The 26,127-nt window shown below is 36.8% G+C and overlaps 1 protein-coding gene across 16 annotated transcripts in view; it reads left to right on the forward strand.

The window, feature by feature from the left end:
* Nucleotides 1–215: 215 nt before the first annotated feature.
* LOC131166090 (uncharacterized) overlaps nt 216–26,127 on the forward strand; it is a 98,052-nt gene continuing 72,140 nt past the window's right edge. For 5 of the 16 annotated variants that reach the window (XM_058124364.1, XM_058124363.1, XM_058124357.1 and 2 more), the window contains exons 1-6: nt 232–677; nt 14,919–15,165; nt 15,453–15,537; nt 15,662–15,739; nt 15,855–15,914; nt 16,038–16,142. In XM_058124364.1, the coding sequence (XP_057980347.1) occupies nt 15,089–15,165; nt 15,453–15,537; nt 15,662–15,739; nt 15,855–15,914; nt 16,038–16,142 (405 nt within the window). In that variant the 5' untranslated portion in view covers nt 232–677; nt 14,919–15,088. Of the gene's footprint in view, nt 678–14,908; nt 15,166–15,452; nt 15,538–15,661; nt 15,740–15,854; nt 15,915–16,037; nt 16,143–26,127 lie in introns of all 16 variants that reach the window. The other 11 variants (XM_058124354.1, XM_058124349.1, XM_058124356.1 and 8 more) reach the window with 8 other exon arrangements.

Consider the following 26,127-nt stretch of genomic DNA (forward strand, 5'->3'; position numbering starts at 1 on the left):
TTTAAATTTCCAATTCACCCCATTTTGGGAATACACTAATTATATCATTAAATATTAATAATGTATTAAATTAAATTTTCATCAATTAATTTATTATATATTTTGTTTTCCCTCTTTATCTTTAATAACAAAATATGAGAAAAAAAGATTCTTTCATATATAATTGAATTAAAAAATTTAACCTATAAGTGTGAAATAAAGAAGTTAAAGAACACTAGAAAGTCAAACTGTTGAAATTTCTGTGCTGAAGCCATGAGGAGCAGGAAGGACTAAGGAGCACTTGCTGTCGTCGCCCCCTAAGCTCAACGTCCGCATCAATTATTATTGCCCCGATGACTGAAGGAACTACCTCGAATCTGAGCTGGGTAAAGGCCTTGAGACCAGAGAGCGAGCGAGAGTAAGAGAGAGAGCGAGAGGCACTTGGTCATGGTGTGGATCAGGGACCGCAAGTCGTCGGAGCTTTCCACAAGGCAAGAAAAGTCAACAGTACAAAAAAGGAGACGTGCATCAATCTCTACGACTTTGATAGATTTGTAATTTCCTCATTAATTTTTTATTTGTTTTATGGGGCTATAGAAGTCGCTCGTGGGTTTCTCTCTCTTTAGACTCTCTCTTTCAACTAGCCTACGGCAGTCTAGCTTTCCCTTACGCGGGGATCTCATTTTCTGCTAGCGCAGGTAATCATTGCTCTGCAAATCTTCCCTTTTTGAGTTGATAAATTCATGATTGAACTTAGTTAATAATTTTATTCATAATTAATAGTTAACTGTACTAATTATAGTGCTTTAGGATTTCATGAATCTCTTCGTGCATGGATAACTGGGATTTGATTTATTGGATTCATGGGTTTTACTTAAAAATTGTTTATTTTAATTGTACTAGTTTCCCCCCCTTGAATTTGGTTTTTTTTTTAAGTGCTAGTGAACTTTCGATTACTTGGTTTCATCCTTAGACCGGCTTCCAGAACATTTTTCTGATATATAAGGACTTCAATTATGTGTGATCAAGAAACCCATTCATACAACCACAGGATGCAGGAAGAGTATCTGCCCTGTTTGCAGAAGTGGACTATTTTGAGCTAAAAACATTGCCTTAATGAGTAAATGGTTATGAAGGTTTCCTTTAGAGGATAACTCACTTTGGCATAAAGTAATTAAAAGTAAATTTAGCAGACAAGGAAATGGATGGGATACTTATATAGGTTTTAGATATTCTTTTAAGAGTCCTTAGAGATTTATATATCAGCTTTATCCATGTGCTTTTCCTACTACCAACTTTGAGGGTAATGGAATGCGCATTCATTTTTGTGAAGACCCTTGGATGGAGGATTCAGCCCTTTTCATGTCGTTTTCTCATATGTATCATCTTTCTTGATTACATAATGGCCTTATTTTTTCTTTTTGCTTTCTAATGGTGAGAATTTTTTTTTCGTGGGATTTTGATTTCCATAGATCTTTGAATGATAGAGACATGGGGGAGCTTGCTTCTTTGTTGAGTTTGTGGGAGGGTTCCTTTCTTCGAATGGGGAGGATGTGAGGAAGTGGCTGTTGGAGTCTTTAGAAGAATTTTCATGTAATTCTTTCTTCGAGTTCTTGACCCGAGAGACTTTCATATAATTTAGGAGGCCAAAATTTCCTCTAAAATTAAGGCTTTTATTTGGTTGGTTGTTCTTAATAACACTAACAATCTGTTGCAGAGTAGGAGGCTTACATCCGGATGAGTGTGTTCTTTGCTTTGCTAGTTCTGATTCCGCCTGTTATTTGTTTATGCATTGTTCTTTCTCTTGGAGGATTTGAAACAATTTATTTGGTTGTATTGGGCAAAGTTGGGTTCTTGGGTTTGTCTAGAGTATGTGGAGGATATGCTGGCCATTTCTCTTTTGGGTTCCAGAAGGAGCAAAGACAAATCTATGGAAATGTGGTTTGTTTGCCGTGCTGATGGGTATTTGGGTGGAAAGAAACAATCACATTTTGAAGGGGAAGAAGACTTCTTGGGTTTTGGTTTGGGATAAGATTCAGCATTTGGTTTCTTTATGGGCTGTTGCTGCTGCTTGTTTCCAGGGATTGTGTTTTGAAGATGTTCAGCATGATTGGTTTCCGGTTTTGTTTTTATACTTGAGTTTTTTTTTTTGTTTTTTGTTTTTTTGGAGGATTCTTTCTTGATTATCCTGTATTGTAAATTTTTTCTGTATTAATATACATTTTCTTTTCTAGTTAAAAAAGTGGAAAATTTTGAGATTACACTTCTACTTGAAATAAGTTGACTCTTTATATCTTGTGATTTTTTTTTCCTTTTTATTCTTTGAGTCTCATCGAAGTGCTGGTAATCATAGTTGTTAGAATCGTACGAATCTCGATTCGAATCATACGATTCGTATTGAGAAAGGCATAAATTGGTTTGAATCGCATGGGAGAATCGCAGAAGGCAATGAATCTAGGTGAATCATACGGTTCACCTCGTGATTCGGTGAATCAAATCGAAATGCAATTCCTCTAAAACCCAACTTGGGAGATTTTTGAACCTTTTTCTTTTTTTAGATGGCTTTCTATTTGTTATTTACATGAGTTTTTTCCTCCAAGAGGAATGAAAGAAGTCTGTTGGCCCTCTCATTCTGCACCTCTTATTTTTTCCATTAGATAAGATCAGAAGAAATCCAGATTTTTTAGAGAAGGAAACCTATTCCTGAGAAGAAAACTAAGTCAACTAGGTGGGTAAGCTTTTAGTTGGCACGTTGCCCTCTCTACTCCTTTGGATTTAAAGATCTAATTTTCATTAGTTTTTATATTTTAGTAAGTTTTGTTTATGTTTTTTATTTACTTTCTCTTCTTGTTTTAGTTAATAGAGCAAGGGCATGCCTTAAAAATAACTTTTCTTATTAAACACCATAAAGTTCAAACTTTTATTGTTTTTCATTGATTGATTCCCTTAAAAACCATAAAGTTCAATTTTTCATTAAGTTTTTCTTGTTTCCTCTCCTTATTGTTTTTTAAAGAAAGCATGCACGTGAATTTTTTATTTTTGAACATGTAACTTACACCATAAGCATGAAGGTCATCTTTTTAAAATTTATTGTGTCCTTATCTTATCTTTTCGTGTATCTTGAACTCTTAGACTTAGTGCTTTAGTTTTGAGATACATAACAAGTGTTATAGTTTCATAGAAACTAGCTTAACTTGATGCTTGATAGAGGTGGAATGGTTAGATCATGGTATATCTTGCATATATGAGTACTTTTCCTTATATATCAATATATGTATGAGTTAAGTGGATCATGGAAGGATTTAGACCTACAAAATTTGCTTTAAGGTCAGCGTCATTCCAATTATCAACATGGATGTCCATAATTGTTGAGATTTCTATGTATTTTACTGTTTTACTTGTTTTACATATATGCATGTCATAAGGAATCAATTTTTCAAATTTTGCACCGAATCTTACAATTTGATTCACGAAATTGGGATTTCAATTCACAATTTGAATCTCGATTTGACAACTATGCTGGTAATGTTTAGTGTATTTCCTCCAAATTATTTAGAGGACTGTTCATGTGCAATTGCTTATCGCATGTAAAGGGCATTGTTAGTTACTAGTTTTGTAAGTTTTTTTCTTTTTGCAAGCAAAATATCATATTTATTTTGTTTCTTAAATTCAAAGTTATAACTAGACAGCTCCAAAATTTTTTCCTAGATTAGCAGTATTTGTCACCTTGGTAGTGGTCAGTCCTCAAAGCAATAAAAAATGACTACTCCACAGTTAATTATTTATATTGTAGGTAATCGTTAATGTATTTGGTTTTTGGAAGATGCTTTGGGGGTGAGTCTGCTCTTTGCACTTTTTTCCTTCGTTTGTATAGGATTTCCTTTTCGCATAAAGGATCTATCTCTTTATTTTCTAATTCAAATGGGACGAGCTCTCTTGGGATTTTCATTTTTGTATGTCTCTTAATGATAGGGAGGTTATGGAGCTATGTTCTGTTGTGCTTAATGGAAGGAATTTGCCTTTCCATCTTGGGTTCTATACTCTTCTGGAGAGTTCTCCCATAAATCCTTATTGTTTTGAGTGTTTGACCCTTGAAAATATGTCTTCCCTGTATCATTGTATCATTTGGAAAGCCATAGTCCCCTCAGAGATTAAGGCTTTTACTTACTTAGTTGTTCTTAATAGAGTTAACACTAACAATCTGTAGTAGCTTAGGAGGCCTTTTAGGGCTCTATCTCCAGATGTTTGTTTATCACACTCTGAAAGTTCAGTTCCTTTGTTGTTCACTTGTTCATTTTCTTGCAAAAATGCAAGGAAAGGCTGCGTACTATAGACCCATTGTGGTCCGCCCCTTCCCCGGACCCCGCATACACGGGAGCTTTGTGCACTGGGCTGCCCTTTTTTATTTGGAGAGAGTTGAGTTTGTCGAGAATTGGTGGAGGATTTGTTGAACTATATCTTTTAGAGGTTTTGGAAGGAGTAGATATGGATCAGCATTGTGGAGATGTGAACTGTTTGCTGTCTTGTGGGGTATTTGGTTGGAGAGGAATGCTTGTGTTTTCACTGGGAAAAAATGTCTTCCTCTATCCTTTCTGATAGGATACGGTATACGACATCATTGTGAGCTTTGCAGCTGGTTGTTTTAAATGATTATCCTTTTTGATCTTCAGTGTCATTGGATGGCAGTTTTGTTTTGGTGTTTTTCCATTTTTTTGCCTTTACCTTTTCATCTCTTATAAGGAGGATGCTTATGCTCCTTTCTGTATTTATCTCTTCTGCTAAAAATTCTTTTCCCCAAAAAAATATTATCAGTTCAGTGTCCTTTAGTTGTGGAAAATAAGCTTGTCTGAGAAGATTTGAGTTTCTTGGTAGGTTCTTCATCATTGTGCTTGGGGTTTGGGAATTGCTACATGAGTCCCAGGTGGGTGGTATGTTTGGCTTAAATTAGATTATAACGTGACTTGAGGTAAACTGTAAGGGTTGAACAGGCTGTGTTCTATGCTCCCATGAAAGTGCTAACATATGTTTCTCAATCTATGCTTGAATTTAGTTGGGTTAAACTTGGATAAAAATCCTTTTGCATACTTTGTAATTTTGCATTGCCTCAAATCAATTTTTCCATTGATTGAACACATAAAATTAGAATGATTTGTTAAAGGAAGCTAAAACAAGCACCAAGAAAATTAGTAGTTATATGAACAATTTAGTTGGGCAAAGCCTTAGGTTGAAATAGGTAAAGAAAAGAAATGCTTTTGAAGTGTTATGAGATCATAGAATATCTATTAAATGAAAATAATTTTTTTTATAAGATTGCTAGAAGATCAGAATTGTTAATGAATTTGTTGGGCAATCAAGAAAAAGCATGTTCAGAGAGTTATTATGACTGCAAAAAGGGTGTTGAGACAGATGGCCAATTGGCCATACAAGAAAAGATAGAATAAGAAATGATTGCATATGCCGTACATGAGAAGTTAAGGTAGCATATAACAAAGACAAGATAAAAGAAAATCGGTCAAAGATGGTTTGGACTTTGTATAGCATGGAACATTAGAAGCACTAGTAAGTGTGATAGAGCAATTTAATTGAGGTGGATGGTACTTACTTTAATCAAGGATGATGACCATTACCAATGGGTTTGATATAGAAAAATTATTTTATAAAATTTATTTTAGCAAAAGGAGAAGATTCATGTCATTGACCCTAAATGATTGGAACCATAGTCTTAAGCAATTGGTTGGTCTGACGGAATTTGGTATATGGCTGCATTGAATCATATAAAAAACTTGGAGTCAACTTGTTCATCCTAGGTGTTGGAAAGTTTCAAATCTGTTTAGTCAACTTTCCTATTTTTCTAAGAGAATCTCGGATGTAAATGTGTCAATATCCTAGAATATTTAGTTTCCTTAGAAGTTAGCATCTTTGGTTCTTTCCTTCTATTCTTCTACTGTACGTCTATTTATACAGACCTGTACCTATGTTACGATTAATGAGAATTATTTCCACAAGATGCTATCTCATTCTAGATGGTATCAGAGCTAGGTCCGACTTTTGGCCTTGTATAAACCCTAGTTTACCTTGGCGGCTCCAATTTGACTCTAATCTCTATAGGGTTTTCTTCCTTGTTCAACTCTACCCTAATCTCTTTTGTTGCTGTAGCCATGGATAAACTTGAAACCAAACCTGAAACTAAACCTACCCATTTTGAACCTTACTCTGTCCAAATTACCAATATACGATTGAATGAGGCCAACTTCCTGCGGTGGTCACAATCTGTCAGGATGTATATTCATGGAAAAGGGAAGATAGGGTACTTTACTTGTGATGCTAAGGAGCCCAAGAAGACAGACCCATCTTATGCTATATGGGATGCTGAAAATTCCATGGTGATGGCGTGGCTCGTGAATGCTATGGATGAAGAGATTAGTGCTAATTACATGTGCTATTCTACTGCAAAGGAACTCTGGGACAATGTGAGTCAGATGTACTTTGACCTTGGGAATCACTCTCAGATTTATGAATTGCAGCAAAAGATCAGCAATACTTATCAAGGAGACGGTAGTGTAACAAGGTATTTCAATGTTCTTAAGGTCCTATGGCAAGATCTGGATTTATTCAATGATTATGAATGGAAAAATCCTATTGATTGCAATCACAATAAGAAGATGGTGGAGAATACAAGAATTTTTAAATTCTTGGCTGGACTTAATGATGAGTTTGATGAAGTAAGGGGAAGAATCCTAGGGAGACAGCCTGTACCCCCACTCGGGGAAGTATTTTCTAAAGTACGACGAGAAAATTGTCAAAGGAGTGTGATGATGAAGAAAAAGGAGGATGAGACTGGAAAATTCTGCTCTACTTGCTGCCAATAATCCTGCTCCTCAAGCTGCTGGTAACACAGATTTGGCTACTGGCAATATTTCTGCACAGCGGCCTTACTCTATGGTGTGACTATTGCAATAAGCCACGCCACACTCGAGAAAATTGCTGGAAACTCCATGGAAAGCCTAAAAACTGGAAGAGCAACAAATCTTGACCCTCTTGTAGCAATCATGCAGTCCCTAAAGCCAATGAAGCTAATTTCCTAAGTGCTGAGCAGGTGGATCATCTTCTTCAACTGCTGAAATCTACTTTTGCCTCTGGTCTTCCTAGTGGTTCATTGGCCCAAACAGGTGATAACTCTAGTGCCTACCCTTGTTGCTTAAATCTTGCACCATGGATTTTGATTCTGGTGGATCTGTTCACATGACCAGTACCTTACAATTGTTTCAATCTTATTCTCCTTGTTCTGGTAATAAAAAAGATTAGAATTGCAGATGAAAGTTTTTCATCCATTGCTGGAACAGGTTCTGTCCAAATCTCTGAAAAAATAGAACTCAAATCTATCCTTCACGTCCGTAAACTTGCTTGTAATTTGCTGTCTGTTAGTAAACTCTCACGGGATTCTAATTGTTGTGTCATTTTCTTTGATTCGCATTGTGAATTTCAGGACCAACTCTCGAGAAGGATGATTGGCAGTGCTAGGATGATTGATGGACTTTACTACTTTGATGAGACTTTATTCAACAATAAACAAGCTCAGGGTTTGAGTTGTAGTACTAGTTTTATTTCTGTATGTGAACAAATAATGCTTTGGCATCTTAGACTGAGACATCCTAGTTTTCTCTATTTAAGACATTTGTTTCCTAGCCTCTTTAAAAAACTGGATTGCAATTCTCTTCATTGTGATGTTTGCCACATATCCAAAAGTCACCGAAGCACCTATCAATCAAAAGCTTATCATTCTTCCAAACCTTTTTATTTAATTCATAGTGATGTTTGGGGTCCCTTAAAAATCACTACTACTTCTGGTAAGAAATGGTTTGTTACGTTTATTGATGATCTTACACGTTTGTGTTGGGCGTACTTGTTAAGTGACAAATCCGAGGTTGAAATTTTTTTTCAAGATTTTTATAATATGGTTGAAACCCAATTCCAAACAAAAATCAGTATCCTTAGAACTGATAATGGTATTGAATATTTTAACAAATGTTTATGAATGTTTCTTTCAACAAAGGGGATTCAACATCAGTCTACTTGTCGTGACACCCCACAACAAAATGGCTTTGCTGAGAGAAAAAATCGTCATTTGTTAGAGGTTGCACGGGCCCTAATGTTTTCAGTGCAAGTTCCTAAATATCTACGGGGTGATGCTATTTTAACTGCATGTTATCTAATTAATGGGATGCCTACTTGAGTGCTAAAATGCATCACTCCCTTAGATTGCCTAAAAAAACTGTTTCCTACATGTCGGATAACATCAGACCTACCACTAAAAGCGTTTGGATGCACTGTTTTTGTTCACATACCTACCAATCTTCGATCCAAGCTTGATCCTAGGGCAGAAAAATGTGTTTTCTTTGGATATGCTCCCAAGAAAAAAGGGTACAAATGTTTTAACCCTTTGACCAGGAAAATTCATATAAGTATGGATGTTGTTTTTATTGAAAACCAGCCCTTTTTTGGCCATAACTATCCTCAGGGGGAGAAAAAGAAAACTGAAGATGAGTTTGGCAAACCTCTTAGCCTTTTTCAAATGTTTTCCTTGACATTGACATCCACTCTTTAAAGGGTCAGAAAACCGATACTTAAATTGGCGAAAATAATGGAAATCCTAGTCTACCTATACAAGGCATACTTGATTCACAAACAGGGGGAGAAGTACTATCAAATATTCCCTCATCTGAGCTTCGTGTTTATTCCAGAAGAAGAATTCTTCAAATCCAGAGCAAGGCCAATCATCATCACCTACACAAGTTGGTCCTCCTTCACATACTCCAGGTACTTTTTCTTCTCTAGATCCTTGTTTTGATAATTCTTTTGATCTTGACCTGCCCATTGCCCTTAAGAAAGGAGTTAGAATTTGTACCACACATCCTAATTCCAACCATCTATCCTATCATAGACTCTCTGATTCTCACAAGGCCTTTACTTCAAATGCTTCTCATATGTTTATTCCAAGAACCATTCAGGAAGCACTAGATCACCTGGAATGGAGATTGGCTGTTCAAGAAGAGATGGATGCACTAATTGCTTACGAAACTTGGGAAATTGGTGACCTACGGGAGGGGAAGAAGACTGTTGGCTGTAAATGAGTATTTACAGTAAAATTCAAGGCTGATGGGAGTATATAAAGGTACAAAGCAAGGCTTGTGGTGAAGGGGTTCACTCAAACATATGGAATTGACTACCAGGAAACAATTGCTCCTGTAGCCAAGATGAACTCAATCCGTGTGTTGCTCTCTCTAGTAGCTCACTCTAACTGGCCCTTATATAAACTGGATGTGAAGAATGCCTCTTAAATGGAGACTTAGAGGAGGAAGTCTTTATGGATCTACTGCTAGGATTTGAAGGGAAAGGTGGCAAAGGCAACTGTGCAGATTGAGGAAATCATTGTATGAACTCAAACAATCTCCTAGAGCTTGGTTTGAACGCTTTGGGATGGTAGTAAAGAGTCATGGCTGCAGCCAAGGTCAAGCTGGTCATACAGTCATACTATGTTATATAGACACACGAGTGAAGGTAAAATGACTTTCCTTATTGTCTATATAGATGATATAATTCTGACAGGTGATGATAACAATGAGCTAGAGAGGTCAAAGAAGATCCTTGCTCAGGAATTTGAGATCAAAGACTTAGGCAACTTTAAGTATTTTCTTGGTATGGAATTTGCAAGGTCAAAGGAAGGAGTTTTTGTTTCCCAACGCAAGTATGTGCTTGATTTACTTGGAGAAATAGGTTTGCTAGGGGGCAAAGCAGCAAAAACACCTTTAGAGCCGAACATAAAACTCCAACTAGCTAAGGTTGAAGAAGTGATCTATAGAGATCAATGCCAAAGATTGATAGGGAAATTCCTTTATCTCTCTCATACACGTCCTGACATAGCCTTTGCTACAAGCGTGGTAAGTCAATTTATGCACTCACGAGGACCTGAGCATTTTGATGTTGTGTACAGGATTCTAAGGTACCTAAAAGGGACTCCAGGTAAAGGTTTATTATTTGGATGACATTGGAATTTACAGGTTGAAGTATACACTGATGCAGATTGGGCTGGAAGTATCACTAATAGAAGATTAACTTCTGGCTATTGCACCTTTGTTGGAGGAAACCTAGTAATATGGCGCAGCAAGAAACAAAATGTGGTGGCAAGGAGTAGTGCAGAGGTAGAATTTAGGGCTGTTGCTCATGGAATTTGTGAAGCACTATGGATCAAACGGTTGCTAGAAGAATTAAAGCTTACTAATTCACTACCAATGAAACTGTATTGTGACAATAAAGCTGCAATAGCTATCGCTCACAATCCGTTCTTCATGATAGAACTAAACATGTAGAGGTAGACAAACATTTTATCAAGGAGAAAATAGATGTGGGAGTAATCTGTCTGCCATATATCAACTGAGCAAGTAGCAGACATACTGACAAAGGGATTGCTGAAGAAACAATTTGAAAACTTCATTAGCAAGCTGGCCATGGAAGATATCTTCAAGCCAGCTTGAGGGGGAGTGTTGGAAGTTTCAAATCTTTTTAGTCAACTTTCCTATTTTTCTAAGAGAATCTCGGCTGAAAATGTGTGAATATCCTAGGATATTTAGTTTCCTTAGAAGTTAGCATCTTTGTTCTTTCCTTCTTGGTTCTTTCCTTCTATTCTTCTGTTGTACATCTATTTATACAAACTCGTACCTATGTTACGATTAATGAGAATTATTTCCACAAGAAGCTATCTCATTCTAGACTAGGTGACCTGACCCGACTTGGCTTGATCCAGTGGGTCACATCAGTTTCAACTTTTATCCAAATACTTAAAATACCAAATGTTTTTCCATCCAACCATAGTCTGGTATGATTGAAAGGTTTTTTTTTTCTTTTTTTTTGGGCAAAACCTTCCCTGAGGTTTGGCGAAAGGACAATGACCTCCCCTAAGGTTTCAAAAATTTTAGAGGCTAAACCTCAAGGGAGGTGTCTTTTGCCCCCCCTTTTTGTTTTTGTTTTTTTTTTGAAAAATGAAGGGTTTGTGTGATTTTTGGTGTAATCCCAAGAGGGGGGGGGGGGTGAATTGGATATTTTAAACTTTTTAGGTCTATTTAAAATCACAATCAATATTACTCAACCTAGGGTCTATCTAATTAACTACAAATCAAATAGATATATGACTTTCAAATAATTTAAACAAAAATGATAGTTCCAGTATTTTCCAATTAACCCCCAATCAGTATTTAAATGTAGCTGCAGGAAATTCAACAAATAAGGATAAGAAGGCAAATACGGAAATGTAAAGAGTGTAGGGAAAGAGTGACATAGGGTTTTATCGAGGTTCGGCTAATATTGCCTACGTCCTCGCCTCAAGCCAACCTACTTGAGGATTCACTAAATGCTCACTTAACCGGGCGGAGCGACGCCGTTTACAACCTATCCTTACAGGGCGGAGACTCCCTGGTTCACTTACCAGGTGGAACCAAACCTTGACACCTTATAGGGCGGTGCCTTCCTAGCTCAATTACCCAGGCTGAGCCAAACTAGTACACCTTATAGGATGGCGACCTCATCTTCCGATGATACCTCACACCGGGAATACAACAATATGAAAATTTTTTGTACAAATGAAGTGCTTCTACAATAAGCAAATGCGTACAACAATAAAAGCAATGCACTCTAGTATGATGGGAGTTTAAGCTCAATAGAGTATTTGTAGTTTATCTCTCAAAAATTATATTTATGAGATAATGTGAGAGATGATAAAAGAATGATCTTTGATTTCGAATGTAAAATATTCACTAGGTGTATTTCAAAGATCTAAAGTCCAACTAATATCTCCACCAAAAAATAATTTTCAACAATAAAGTATAGGAGATGTTAGAGATTAGCTTATAAAAGTATTTTTGCAATAAGCACAAAAATAAGCTTTCGAATCTTGCAATGAATGTGCAAAGATTCACAAGTTGTAAAAGAGCTTTCTCAAAAAAGTATTTATCAATCAAATAATATGGGAAGAACTCAAGCTTACTCTCAAAAAATGATTTTCAAAATTGAGTGAATGAATAAGAGTATAAGCTTTGAATGAATGTAAAATACCCACAAGAAAAAGTATTCAATCAATCTTCAAGTTGCAATAAATTTGCAAATGAAGAGAATGAATTAATGCTCTCTTTCTAGAATGATTTAGCAAAAGAATATTGAAAAAGAGAATAAAAAAAGCTTGAGAATGTGAGTGCATGAATGATAGAGCAAAAAAATATTTTTAGAGAATTTCTTAGCTAATCAAATTACTAATTATGCTTTGGAATGGGCTATATATAGAATTCCAAAAAATTATGACCGTTAGGGACACACTTGTCAGTTTAGAAAAGTTTAATTAAAAAATTAATGATCTTTAGCGCTGAGAAATCAGGCCAACCCGAGAGGTTCGGTCGACCGGGGAAGCCACCTGTCGGCTGTCCTTAAGAAAAAATTCAACCTTCCTCTGAGAGGGTCGGTCAGTTGGGTGAAGCATCGGTCGGCTGGCCTTTGAATATTTTAAAATATTTGCAAGGTTCGGTCGGCTGGCCTAGAGGCGATTTCCAAACCTTCCTAGGTTCGGTCGGCTGGGCATTTCAAGAGACAAGCTGGCCGGTCGGCCGAGCCTGTGTATTCTAGCCAAAGGGATATGGTTGGTCGACTGAGGTGTTTATAACGTGCATGGGTCGGTCGATCGAGGTCAGTGAAAGCCTAAGGTTTTGCCCTGATTTTGACCCTAAAATTTTCAACCCTTGTGAAGGGTTTTTCATGAAAATTTTGGAACCTAAGGTCGGTATGTGGTCTTGTGTTTGAGCTTTCAATCCCATCATGTATGAGATGTATTATTACAGACCAATACTTAAATGTATTACAATACAACAAAAAATGTCTTCATTCTTTTTGCTCTCCTGATTGTTATCATGTAGTGTGAGCTTTGAGATCCTTATGGCTTTGATCGTACCTCGACTCTACGTGCCTTCTAAGAGAATTATTTGTTCAAGCACTAGATGCACAAGTGAGATACTTTGGATTTGTCATAATCAAAAACGGGATAGGACTCATAAAGTCAATAGTTTGCTCTTATTACTCTTACGTCGAAAGCATGTTTGGCATCATTTATGATTGACTGTCCAGTATTTATCCTAGTACGGTATCACAACATTTGAGCTATGGATTCTCTTGAACATTTGCAAACTGCGTAAGAAGGATATATTGTTTGGCCTTCAGTAATTGAGTTTCTAGATGGGCTAATTTTAGGTGACAACACCAATGTTAACAATCTTATTAAAAAAACTTATAGGTAGGAGGTGTGAATTTAATAATAATGAATGCAAATGAAATTAGGTTTTACATGATAGTTTGCAAATGAAAACCATGAGAAAATCTTGCAGTGACTAGGAATACTTTTAATATGCATTTAGGAGGGACTTGTGAAGCAAGTGATATATGTGGATAAAGTGGGAAGGGATGCTACAAGAAAACTGGAGCTTGCAACATCAAAATAAATTTTATATTGGTGTTCTAATGTTTATATACGAATATCCTCTTAGATGAGAAAAATGTGGTTATAACCTTGTCTCCTCAGGTTAGAGCAATTACATTGCAGCTACATTGCTCTAATCTAAATCATTCCTGTTACTTTCAGAGAAATTAAGTAGAAATTCAAGTAATAAAGGTGCTGATAAGATGTTTGGCCACTTTTTGGAGTTGGAAATGATTCAATAGGAATGGGAATGAGGAGGTGATGACAATGTAGCTGGGTATTTGGGGGAGAATGAATATAATAAGTTTTGCTGCCCCACACTATAGCTGGATCATTCCCCAATCCGGCTGAAGTTACCACACCCAAATTGAAATTTCTGTTAAGGGAGGTAGGAATGGGAATCCAGAGAGGCAGAACGGGGTTATGTGTTTGAGGATGGAAAATTTACTTATATACAATAACTGAAAACAAGATAGGCCATATGCATCAATAATTTTGATTGGAGGATAATAAATCCAAAGGCATGACTGGGAATGGCTAGATTGGCATGCCCAACCTGATCATCCCTGTTTCAGGATCCAAACAAGGCTTTGCTGTCTGAAATTGAATGGACTCCATAGAGGAGGCCGATATGGTGACCTGAAGATGGAATGAAATACAAGATGTGCATTGGTACTCGAAACATTGTTTTAAGATACTAAAGTAGGAGTTGCATTTATTACAAAGATGACTGACAATTTTGGAAATGAATATCCATTGTTCTGTTCTTATCTTAAAAATACAATGTTTTTGTAGAGGTATAGCTTTTTTATTTGTTTGCATTTGACTTGCCTTGCCTTGGATGGGCTGCATGATACTTCATTGTGAATTATTTTGGGTATCTGAGTTTGATGTTCCAGTTCAAAAAGTTGTCATTCCTTGCCAAACGATCTATCATAATTCTTTTGCTACCCTTTGTCACCTCTGCTTTTATTTTGTGCCTTGATTTTATTAACATTCCTCATTCTGATTAAGCTTGCATGCTTTTACATGGATTATGAAAGAAGTCTTCCTTCATCAGCTTTATCAGTGCCAGGCCTCATCATTTGGAAACCCAAAATCTAATGTGGCTGTTATTTTTCTAATCATTTAGCATTTTGCTCCTGCTCCTATATTCTTGTGACTATTACTTGCAGCTTTCATTACTGAGGATTGGTTTTTATTTTTCCTATTTTTTAAATATTATGCACGCAAATATGTTTATTCCTCTTCTAAATGGTGAAAATAAAGAAGCAAAAACTGCAAAGAGTGTGGCATACTTGTCAGTGCAGTAGAAAATATTGTATATTTTATTTAAGCACTGTTTGATTCCTTTACAAATATTTTGTGGCTTGGTTTTCTTACTTGAGACAAATATTTTAACTATTATAACCCTTTAAGTCTGTGACAGTGCCAACAGCAAGGATTAAAGTCTTCATAATTTTGGCAGTCTCCAGATATTGAAATACGGATCATGAGCACAAGATGAGGTAAAATGCAAGATTCATGGGTGATCATGGAAAAAATTAATTGTCATGTGATCAGAAGTTGTCTCAGAAGGGACGTAGTACTGCCAATGCAATGTCTTCCAGTAAGAGCACTATTCACGGGCATAAAAATGATGGGGTTCAGAATCAAACCTCTGATTTCTCAAGCAGGTAGTACCTGAACCAAACTTTCTAGAAAGTAGTGTTTAATGCAGATTTTAATCTTTCACTGAGTCATTTTTAAGATGCAGACAAGTTAAAATCTCCTCAGTTCTGTTCAAGTTTTTCTTGTCCTCCAAGTATTATACTATTTTCTTTGTCTTCATAATTTCATCTTTTATCTAAAAATTCCTCAGCTTTTTGATATAGCCCATTTATACCAACTACTTTGACTTGGCTACATATTAAAAATTTTCTATTAACAGTATTGATTTGGCATCAATATTTATTTGCTTCAGCAGACATAGCCCTGGAACTCAGTCTGCTTCAAGGAATCTGAAAGAAGAAAGCAAATTTAATCAATTTCAAGACCGAGAAACCATGGTACTGGTATCTGATATACTTCAATTGGATTTTGATTCTAAACTTTTCTCCACTCTTGGTATGGTTCTTTTATTTTATTTATTTTTTTGTTTTTTATTTTTTAAATGTAATTGGTTTTATGCAGGAGTTGTATTCACATGCTAGGGCGCAGCTAGGGGAGATTCAGTTTCTCCGTGAACAAATTTCTGCTGCCTGTGTGAATGTATGCTGTTTCTTTGAAGGCCTTTGTTCATATGCATGTGTTTGAATACTATTGCAGCCAATGTATGCCAATGTTTCTCACTCACAAGATAATGCATTTTTCTCTATTATACCAGGAATTGCGGCTGCTGAATGAGAAATATGCACTTGAGAGGAAAGTCTCTGACTTACGAATGGTTTGTCTTTCTTAAAAAAATAATTTTGGTTAATTGTATTCATCTCTCTGGGTTGGTGATGTGGCTCCTCTTCCCTCCATTTATACTTCAGAGTCTTACATGATGTTATTTTTTGAGTGATAGGCAATTGATGAGAAGCACAATGAAGACATAAATTCTGCCTTAAAAGAATTAGCTAACAGAAAAGTTGAGCTAGAAAAAAATTTAACCTTGGCTCATGATTTGAAGGTAAATTAATTTTTGACACTGGCTTATCTCATGTTTTACATGTCGTTCAAGGGTCAAGCTAGTTAAGAACATGATTGAGACAAAGAAACAGATCACTGATGTAGTGAGTCCACAACTGCAATGCTTTCTTGTTGTTACATGTATTTATAGCACACTATGATGTTCTTGGCACCCATCTCTTCTTATGATTGCTATTTTTTGTTTTTTCATCTCTGCTTGAACCATATTAATCAAGGATACATTTTTTGTTTCACTATTTTGGGCTTTCTCCTTCTCGACATTTGCAGTGTGTTAGCTTAGGGTTTAACTGTATTCTACTAAACATACATTGCAGTTGTGACCATTAACTGAAGTACTAAATATTCATATGGAGGGAAACATCGTGTACAAATAATGGATATTAGGTGATGAAAGGTTGGCGAATGGAATTGAAAAGGAGAAGAATGAAGGTAGAAATGGAATAGATTGGAATGAACAAAGTGATTCCAGTATTTGGCTAGCATAAAGAATGTACTCTAGAATGATATGTTAATTCTATTTCAATGTTTGTTTTATGTAATGATCCTAATGAAACTAGGGAAAAGCAATCAAATTGATTTTAGATTGCCTATATATATATCCTCCGGTGTATAAAATAAATTGAAAAACAAAAGCTTAAAAATTTGTACTTTAAGAGCTAATGAGCAAATATATTAAACAATAAAAATAATAAATAATAAATAGTAAATAATAAATAAGCTAATTGATTCATAATAAGATACCATGATACCATAGACAGTAGTATTTTTTGATATATTGTTCAAGAAATTCTGTTTGTTCAATACTTAAAAAACTTTTAAAGAATAATACAATTTTAATTATAATATTGCTAAAATATAATTGTATAAAAATCAATTTTATTATGAGAAAAAAATTATATTGTAAATGTAATTGCATTAATAATATTATATTAGAAATATTATATCATAATAATTTTTATTGTTTTGAAAATACATTATTATATTAATAGTTATTGTACATCATTGCTGAAAAATAATTTTGTATATATTATTCATTTAGGCTAAATAATTTTATATTTTCATGACAATATAATAAAATATTATACTAGTAGTGAAAAAATAATTATTAATATTTTCAATTATAATAATGCAATGTTGAAAAAAAATATTATTATTTATTAAATATTGCTAAATGAGGTTGCTTTGGATCAATAGTAAGGTTGTTCTTTTGTGACTGATTGGTCACGGGTTCGAGTTCAAAGAGACAACCTTTCTACATAAAAGCAGGGTTAAGGCTGCGTACATAGTGATGAGTCTGAGGACCCTCCTCCTACCCTGACAAAGCAGGGAGCCTTGTGGCTTGGGGATGCCCTTTGATTAACTATTGCTAAACATAAAATTTAATACCATTTATTAGGAGAAAAGACACTAACCTTCCCTGAGGTTTGGCAAAAAAAGTCGTGGGGCTTCCCTTAGATTTTAAAAATCCCATTGACCCCTCCTAAGGTCTAGACTATTTAGGCACTTTGTCTCTTGAGGCCAAACTCACTTCCATTCTATTGCTCATCTCTTTGGCTACCATGTTTCATTGGCTTTCACACTACTTGGATGAATGCCTTTCTCCACTGTGATCTTGGAGGTTTACATGGAGCAATATTTTGCTGTTGTAATTATTGCTCAAAGGAATTTAGGGTTTGTGTCTAGTCTAAAGAAGTCTTTGTATGGTTTGAAGCTGTTTCGTAGCACGTGATTTGGATGATTTAGGGCCATGTTGATTGTTGGCTTTTGGAGATGTATGGGAGACCATTTTGTATTTATCCTATTGTTATCTTGCAGGTAAGATACCACTAATTGTTTTTATGGATGATATTGTCATCATGCGTGATGATAGTTAGGATATATAACATTTTAGGTTGTTTTTAAAGATTGAATTCAAGACTAGGGATCTCGGACAATTGTAGTACTCATTGGGAATTGAGGAATCTAGATCTTTTATAGGAATGTCGTGTCAAAGAGAAATGTGTTCTTTCATCTATTGGATGAGATAGGCTATTGGGGTTCAAGTGTGTAGATGCACCAATGGACCCTAATAACAAGCCAATTCCGAGGGTTTGTTAGTTGATTGAAGATGATGGCAGAAACTTGTTGGAAAGTTGAGTTATCTTGCTACCAGTCTTATCACTCACTCAGCCAGAAAATCTGATTTTTGACTAGTGTTGTAAGTCAATTCCCTAATTCTCCTGAAACCATTCATTGGAAAGGTCTTATTCATATCTTAAGATGTCTCAAGGTTGCACCGAGGAGAGATCTTTTGTATCAGGATTAGGGTCATACGTATGTTCTGGGATAAACATCTGCTTATTGGGTTGGGACATCCTTTGACTCAAGGTCCACAATTGGATATTGTGCATTTATTGGTGGCAACTTGGTTGTCTTGGAAGAATAAGAAGCAAGGTGTTGTTGCAAGGTCAAGCATAGGGTTTGAATATAGAGCCATTGGTAGTACCACCAATGAACTGATTTGCCTCTAGACTATGTTGGAAGAGCTTAAGGTTCCAACATTCACAGCCAATGGAGTTGATATGTGATAATCAAGTGATGGTTCATATTGCTTCCAATCAAGTTTTCTATGAGGACAAAGCATATTGAAGTTCGTTGTCATTTTGTTTGAGAAAAACTGGTAGAAAAGTTTGTAAAAACGATAAATGGAGTCAGAGTATCATCAATTGGCTGATTTGTTTACTAAGTTTTCGGGGGCTACTTGGGTTAAGTTCATTTGTAACAAGATAGGAGCATATGATATGTATGCTCCAGCTTGAGGGATAGTGGTTAGCATGATAATAAGTTTATTAATGTCATCTATTGTAAATTGTAGAGGTTGCTACTTGCTAGTAAATTTGCGAAATGAGAACTTTTCTTTGGTAGGGGTAGGGGAGAAGAGGGATCATCTGGTCAGTTGAGAGTTTGTGTATAAGTCGAAGGTGGAGGGGGTTTTGGGTCTTGGAAAATTGGGGTCTAAGAACACGGTATTGGGCATATGGCTGCTGCAGTTACCCTTACTCCCTTTGGCATAAAGTTATAAAGAGTAAGTTTGGCTTGCAAGTTATTGGGCGGGATGCCAATTTGGAAATAAGGTTTTCTAGAGTGTCCTTGGAAGTGTATTGCATGCATCTGTTCTTTGTTTTTTCCTTCTATTAAATATGTTGTGGGCAACGGGTCTTAGTTTATATTTTGGGAAGACACATGGATGGGGAACAGGCTAGTGGTTCATTATATGGGGCTTTGATTGGTTTGTTGCTGCTGATTTTCTTGGTTAGCTCCTCTTCCAAACTTTGATCTTGAAACTCAAAATTCTCTTGATAGAGAAATGATGGATTTTTACTTACAAGAAGAAGAAGAGAGTTGATTGTGGCTGCTTTATGGTATCTCGTTGGAGCTATAATAGCAGCAATAGCACCTGATTTTGCAGTCATGGTGATCGGGTGTCTTGTATTTGGCATAGGAATTGGGCTTGTAATACACATTTTCCATTTCTTGCTATCTTGTTAGAATATATGATATTTAATTTAGCTGTTCTGCGTTATCACTTTAATTTAAGCATTTGAATACTATGTTGTCTGTTGATTCATATGTTTACAAAGGTTTATAAAGCACCTTCATTAAGTAATAGGGTCACCTTAGTACGAAGGCTCTCCTGATGTCTTCCTTCGACTCTGCAAGCATGGCTGGCCCAACGTCTCCTCTTGAACCCTGCTATTTCTCATCCTCCATTTATACATTCAATAAAGTTAATAGATGTTCAGACTCTGGTTTCTTGAACATAGTAAGACACAGTAGTTAACGAAGGAGCAGAGTGGAGGCTCAACGTAGTCGAAGAAATGCTCCTTTGCAGAAGTCATCAGTGATCTGCCAGAGAGGGGAAAGAATGATTCAGGTAGGAGTGATGGAGAATCTTGTGATTTCAGGAAAGATTCTCCAACTTTCCTGCTCAGCCCAATTTTTAAAATTTCTCCCAAATATAATATTGGGCTCTGGAGAGGGAAGTTTTGGCCTGTTACTAGTGGCCTCTTATAGCTACTAAATGGGTAATTAAAGGTAAAGGGGGTAGCATGCGAATCCTTACCCAAAAGGGTGTTTGGTCAGTCTCAGAAGTTAAGAAAAAAGAGGCTAGTACCCAGACCCGAGAGAAGACTGGAAAAAACAACTAGGAAGATACTGAGAGCAAAACCGTGGCAGAAAATACAGAAATCAGCCCAGAGGTGAATGGTTCGAGTGAGCATATTCAGATTAATTTAACATTAAAGGATAAGACTGAGCTTCCTAACAATCTGGTGATGGGATTTTGCAGTATTATAGTTCTGAGGGTTCTGTGGGTTCTGTCTTTGGCTATGTGGCTGGTTTTGCAAAATATTGAAGGGTTGTGGTGGTTCTGAGAAGGGTAGCGATGGGAGGGTGCTATTCGGAGATGGCTGAGTTTGGTTTGGTGGTAGTGTTTAGGTTGGGTCATGCTCTGTTTCTGAGTAGGTTGGTTGATAGGGCGGTGGATAGAGGTTAAGTGAAAGGTTTGGAGGTGGGGAGGGAGGAGATTATGGTCTCACACCTTCAGTTCATTGACGATATCATCTTTTTCTTGGAGGATCACATGCCTTCTATTTTTTGAATATTTTGGGGCTTCTCCATATTTTTGAAAGGATTTCAAGGCTTATGATTAATATGGGGAAGAGTGGTATCACGGCAATTAACGTGCCTGCATAGCATGTCAGAGAGTTATCTTTGGAGATAGGGTGGGTTGAGTTGGATTAGCCGTTATCTTATCTAGGGGTTCCTTTGGAGGGTTATCCTAGGTCGGTCAGCTTTTGGACCTGGTATTTGAGAGAGTGTCGAAGCTTCTAGATGGGTGGAACTTGGAAGGGAGCTCTTTTTCCCTTGGGTGGTAGGATTACTCTAATCCAGGCTTGTCTTTCTAGTATCTTGTTATATTTTCTTTTTATTTTTAAAGTTCTAGTGGGTGTTTCTAGTAAGATCGAGAGGATTATGAGATATTTTCTTTGGTCAAGGGTAGGGGGTTTTAGGGATCATTTGTGAGTTGGGAGGTAGTTTGTAGGTCTAAAGAGTAGGGAGATTTGGGTCTTGGAAATTTGGTGTCTAAAAACACGGCTCTTTTGCTTGGCGATTCCCTTTAGAGGATTCTTCATTGTGGCATAAAGTTATTAAAAGCAGGCTTGGACTTGACGGGAATGGTGGTTTGAGTTCTAGATTCTCTTTGGTGAGTCTATGAAAAGCTATTTCTTAGATTTACCATCTTTATTCCCCATTCTAAATTTGTGTTGGGCACGGGGCGTAAATCGTTTCTGTAAAGACCTTTGGTTGGGAAATATTGTCTTGTCCACCTCTTTTCCTCACCTATCTGTTTGAGCTCAGGACAAAATGATCCTCTTTCCTTGTTCATCTGAATGGCCCTTCACCTTCTTGGAATTTTCATTTTAGGAAATCTTTGAACGGTAGGGAAACAAATGAGTTATCTTCATTATTGGTCCTGTTGAATAATTGTCAGGTATCTTCGGAAGCTGATAGCCGACCTTGGCTCTTAGATCCCTTGGGGGTCTATTTTTCGCAGATCTTTTTGTGAATTCTTGGTCAACACTAACTTTTCCTTTCCTCTCTACAAAACTATTTGGAAGACCAAAATCCCCCCTAAAATCAAAGCTTTTATTTTGTTGGTTGTGCTTAATAGGATAAATACTAATAACTTGTTGCGGATTAGGAGGCCTTTAAAGGCTTTCTCTCTCGATATATGCATGCTTTGTTTTAACTGCTCAAGATCTGCTCTGCATCTTTTCTTGCATCATAATTTTGTGTGGAAATTTTGGAACAAGTTATTCAGTTATTTTGGAGAAAGTTGGGTTTGTCCAGGGACAGTGGAGGAGTTTTTGGCAATATCTTTTGTTGCGTTTGGGAGGAAGGAAGAAAATGCGATATGGATTAGTGCTTCATTCGCAGTATTTTGGGGTTTATGGGAGGAACGTAACTTGCGTATATTTTCAGGGAAGAAATTAGCATTTTTGTTGGTGTGGGAAAACATTCATTTTCTGGCTTCTCTATGGTGCGCGGGCATTGGTAATTTCAAGGGGATATGCTTCTCAGACAATGAGCTGTATTGGTTTACTCTGTTGACTTCTTAGGATATGCTGATTTCTTTGGGTTGTTTTTAACATCTTTTAGTTTTCTTATTTTGTTTTCCCTGGGGTTTCCCAGACTTTGTTAAGGAGGCGTCTCTCCTCCTGATTGTACATTCTTATTCTTTCTAATGAATTTTTCTTGCTATATATGTATATGGTATGCCAAGTACAATATCAATGACCATAATATCCTTACAAACTCATGCTTACTAACATAACTCTAACCCATACTAATAATGTTAAATGATCAAATAACCATTAACAAATATATATCAAACTTTAACACTCCTCCTGCACGTGCAGCCTGACAGCAGGTGGAGAGATAAAAAATTGATAAATAACACCCATTGTGGGAAGCACAATAATTTTTAAACACCACGCAAGAAACCTGGGCAATGAGACTAGAACACAGGACCTCTTGGTAACTACGTCTGATACCATCTTTGATTATAATTTATAACATTGCCTAAAAGCTTAAGCTATTAGATTGTGGGCCAACAATGTATGTCAAGCTTTAACAATATTTATTTTGCTTTTAAAAAAATTCCGAAGGCTTAATGTAGAGTAAGAAATGATCTGTGTGTCAAAAACCTTGCATTTTGGAAGAAAATTTGTAAACCCAGAGTGCTATCTGGTGCTTGGAAGACTATCATTTGGATGGCCAACAGAGAGCCCTTAATTCCCAGTTTTGATCAAAACAACATTACTGCCCAACATGAATGCCTAAAAATTTAAAATTTAACCACAAGTGGGACCTAATAATCCTCTTGAGCGCTAAAAATTCTCTTGAAGTACTTATATTGATGGTGAAAATGATTTTTTAACATCTCCAAGAGTTTGCGAGTTTTCGGGCACTTCAACATTCACAATGAATGTACTTTTCTCCCATTTTCGCTCATCCACCCCAAACTCTCTGCTCTATGGTGGTATGGAATTGTAAACTTTTCTGTGTTTGTTAAGAATAATGGAGATCAAATTAACTGCACTTTACTCTCTGTTCTTTTACTCCAACTATGTAAAGGATCAGCATGTACTAAACTTGCCTTTGAGCTCTTGTAGTCTATGAGTAATTTAGCCACTTATTTGCTTAAAAAGGATAAATGGATTATCCTGTGTTGATTATTGAATTCCTTCTAATTTTCCTTCCCTTCTGAAACAACAGTCAGGCATGGTCAATCAGCGCTTTATTATCAATATTTTAGAGGCTGTTGGAACTTCTGTTTTCAGTTGGATTAAAGAGTGCATAACAACCCCTCTTCTCTCTCTCTCTCTCTCTCTCAAGGGTTTCTTCAAAGGAGAAAAAGGGGTTAGGCAAGGGTGCCCAATCTCCGCCTACCTCTGTAATTGTAATAAAATTCCTCTCGTAATGATGTAGGACAAGAAGCAAGACCTTGGGAGGATCCTTTTTGGGAGAATAATTAAGAAGAGTAGGGTTAAGGAATTGTGAGGTTGAGTTAATAGTTTATTATGTGTGTTTATTATTACTTAGTATAGGATCATGTGTATTTGGGGGTTGTTTGTAATATGTGTGTAAAGTACGGGTATGTTTGTAATGTAATGTAGTATTAGGGGTGTAGTGTAATTTATGTAAAGAGGCTTTCTTATAAATAGTGTGTGAAAGCCATGATGTAGGCAATTGTTGATGAATGTGAATTGAAGTGAACGTGAGTGCCCCCCCCTGATATCTCCTCTCTCCTCCCTTCCCCTTTCTCCTTCTCTTCTAATTTCTCCATGGCTGCAGAACCTTTATACTGCTCCTGCATCATTTGGTATCAGAGCCCAACCATGATCTCTTTCTTCCATTTCAATTCCGCCATCTTTTCTTTTCAATCTTCTTCTTCTCCCTCTTCTTCTCTTCTGCCTTTCCCCCACTGTTCTGCAACTTCTATCTCCCTCTGCTACATCTTCTTTCCTTCTCCTCCTCGTTTTTGTAACTTCTCCTCCCTGCTGCTGCTTCTTCTCCTCTTCTTCTTCTTTCCTTCTCTCTTTTGTTCTGTAACTTTTGCTCCCTCTCTGCTGCTGTTTCTTCTTTCTTCTCTTCTTGTTCTCTGGTTTCTGTTCTGATCTCTTGATCTGTCCCTAATCCTTTGCTGCCCAGCAGCCTTCTGCCCAGCAGCCTTCTTCTCTGATTCTCTTCTCCTTTTCTTCTTCTTCTTCTCTTTCTCCTCTTCAATTTTCTCCCATAACTCTCTCAACTCTCATTCTCATTTCCGAATTCCGTGGCTGTCTCTTGGCAGTTTCTGGCAGTTTCTGTCCAGCAACTCCTCCAACCTCCGATCTTCTTCTTTTCTCTCCAATAATTCTCTCAACTCTCTTTCTCATTTCTGAATTCTGTGGCAGTCTCTTGGCTGTTTCTGGCAGCAGTTTCTGTCCAGCAATTCCTCCAACCTCCCATCTTCTTCTATTCTCTCCCATGACTCTCAACTCTTGTTCTCATTTCTGAATTCTGTGGCTGTCTCTTGGCAGTTTTGGCAGTTTCTATCCAGCAACTTCTCCAATCTCCCATCTTCTTCTTTTCTTTCCTGCAGTTTTTTAACTCTCTTTCTCTCTCTCTCTCTCTCTCTCTCTCTCTATATATATATATATATATATATATATATATATTTCTGACTTTCAGTTTAAAAAAAAACTGAAAAGAAGTTCTGCAGTTTCAGAACTTTTCAGAAAATTCTAGCCTTGTCCCCATTTCTCCAAACATCACCTTACAGCCACCATCCTGCAACACCACCCATACCACCAAAAACAGAACCCCCTGAGACCCTTTCCCTCAAAATTTCATCTCCGTCTGACCACCACGTGCCGGCCAAAATTCTCCAGCCGCCGACCCCTTCAAAATCCACCATTGCCGGTTTTTTTGACATACATCCACCACCACTGTATTCCCCAGCCCCTGATCTACCCTCGCCTGAAAAGTCATCACCGGAGCACCATTTCCGGCGCCCCACACGCTGGCAACGTGAGTGAGAATGTCTGCTAGCATCTCCTGTTTCCAGTCTCATGATAAATTGCCCAGCCACGATATTTTGGATTTTCTCTGCGACATTTTATGCTGCAAGAAGATATTTTGATTGTGGACATAATATATTGCAAGCATATGCCATAATTTTTGCACGGAACCCTAGAAATTGTCACTCCAGCATTAAAAATCAGGTTTTATTGCTGTAATTTGTGGGTTTTCTTTGTGAATTTGTTTCATTTCAGCAGGACAATGAATATCAAGGTGAATTGAAGATAGTTTTGAGATGTTAGGAATAAAGCTTGTGGAAAATTGTGTTGGAGGGTTGTTGGTGATATCTATGTTGCAGCATATATATCCATAAATTCAGCCAAATGGTGACGAATTTTAGGAAAAAAGAATGCCATTTATCATACCTTGGGCACAATTTCAAGCTCTTCAACACCTTTCTCAAATGTGGAGAAAAGGTCTGCAAAATCATCATTGATGGAAGATGTCCAATGAATTTGGTTTCCATAAATGGAGTCACTCGAATGCAGCTTCATTCAGAACCTCACCTAGAGCCTTATGAGATATTTTGGGTTGAGAACTCTATTGTACATGTTTATGAAAGATGTTTGGTTCCCATCCAAATGGGTGAATATTTAGCTAATGTTTGGTGTGATATCCTACCTATGAAGATTGGCCATGTACTCCTTGGTTGGATGATTTAGGTGTGACTCAAGGATATGAGAACACATATGTCTTTCACTATAATGGGAAGAAAATCATTTTGAATTCTGCTCTACCAATGAACCAAGACAAAAAATCAGTCATAAATACTCAGCTTGAAGACAATACAAGGAAGGAAT

This window comes from Malania oleifera, chromosome 10, assembly GCF_029873635.1.
Source record: "Malania oleifera isolate guangnan ecotype guangnan chromosome 10, ASM2987363v1, whole genome shotgun sequence".
NCBI lineage: Eukaryota > Viridiplantae > Streptophyta > Magnoliopsida > Santalales > Ximeniaceae > Malania > Malania oleifera.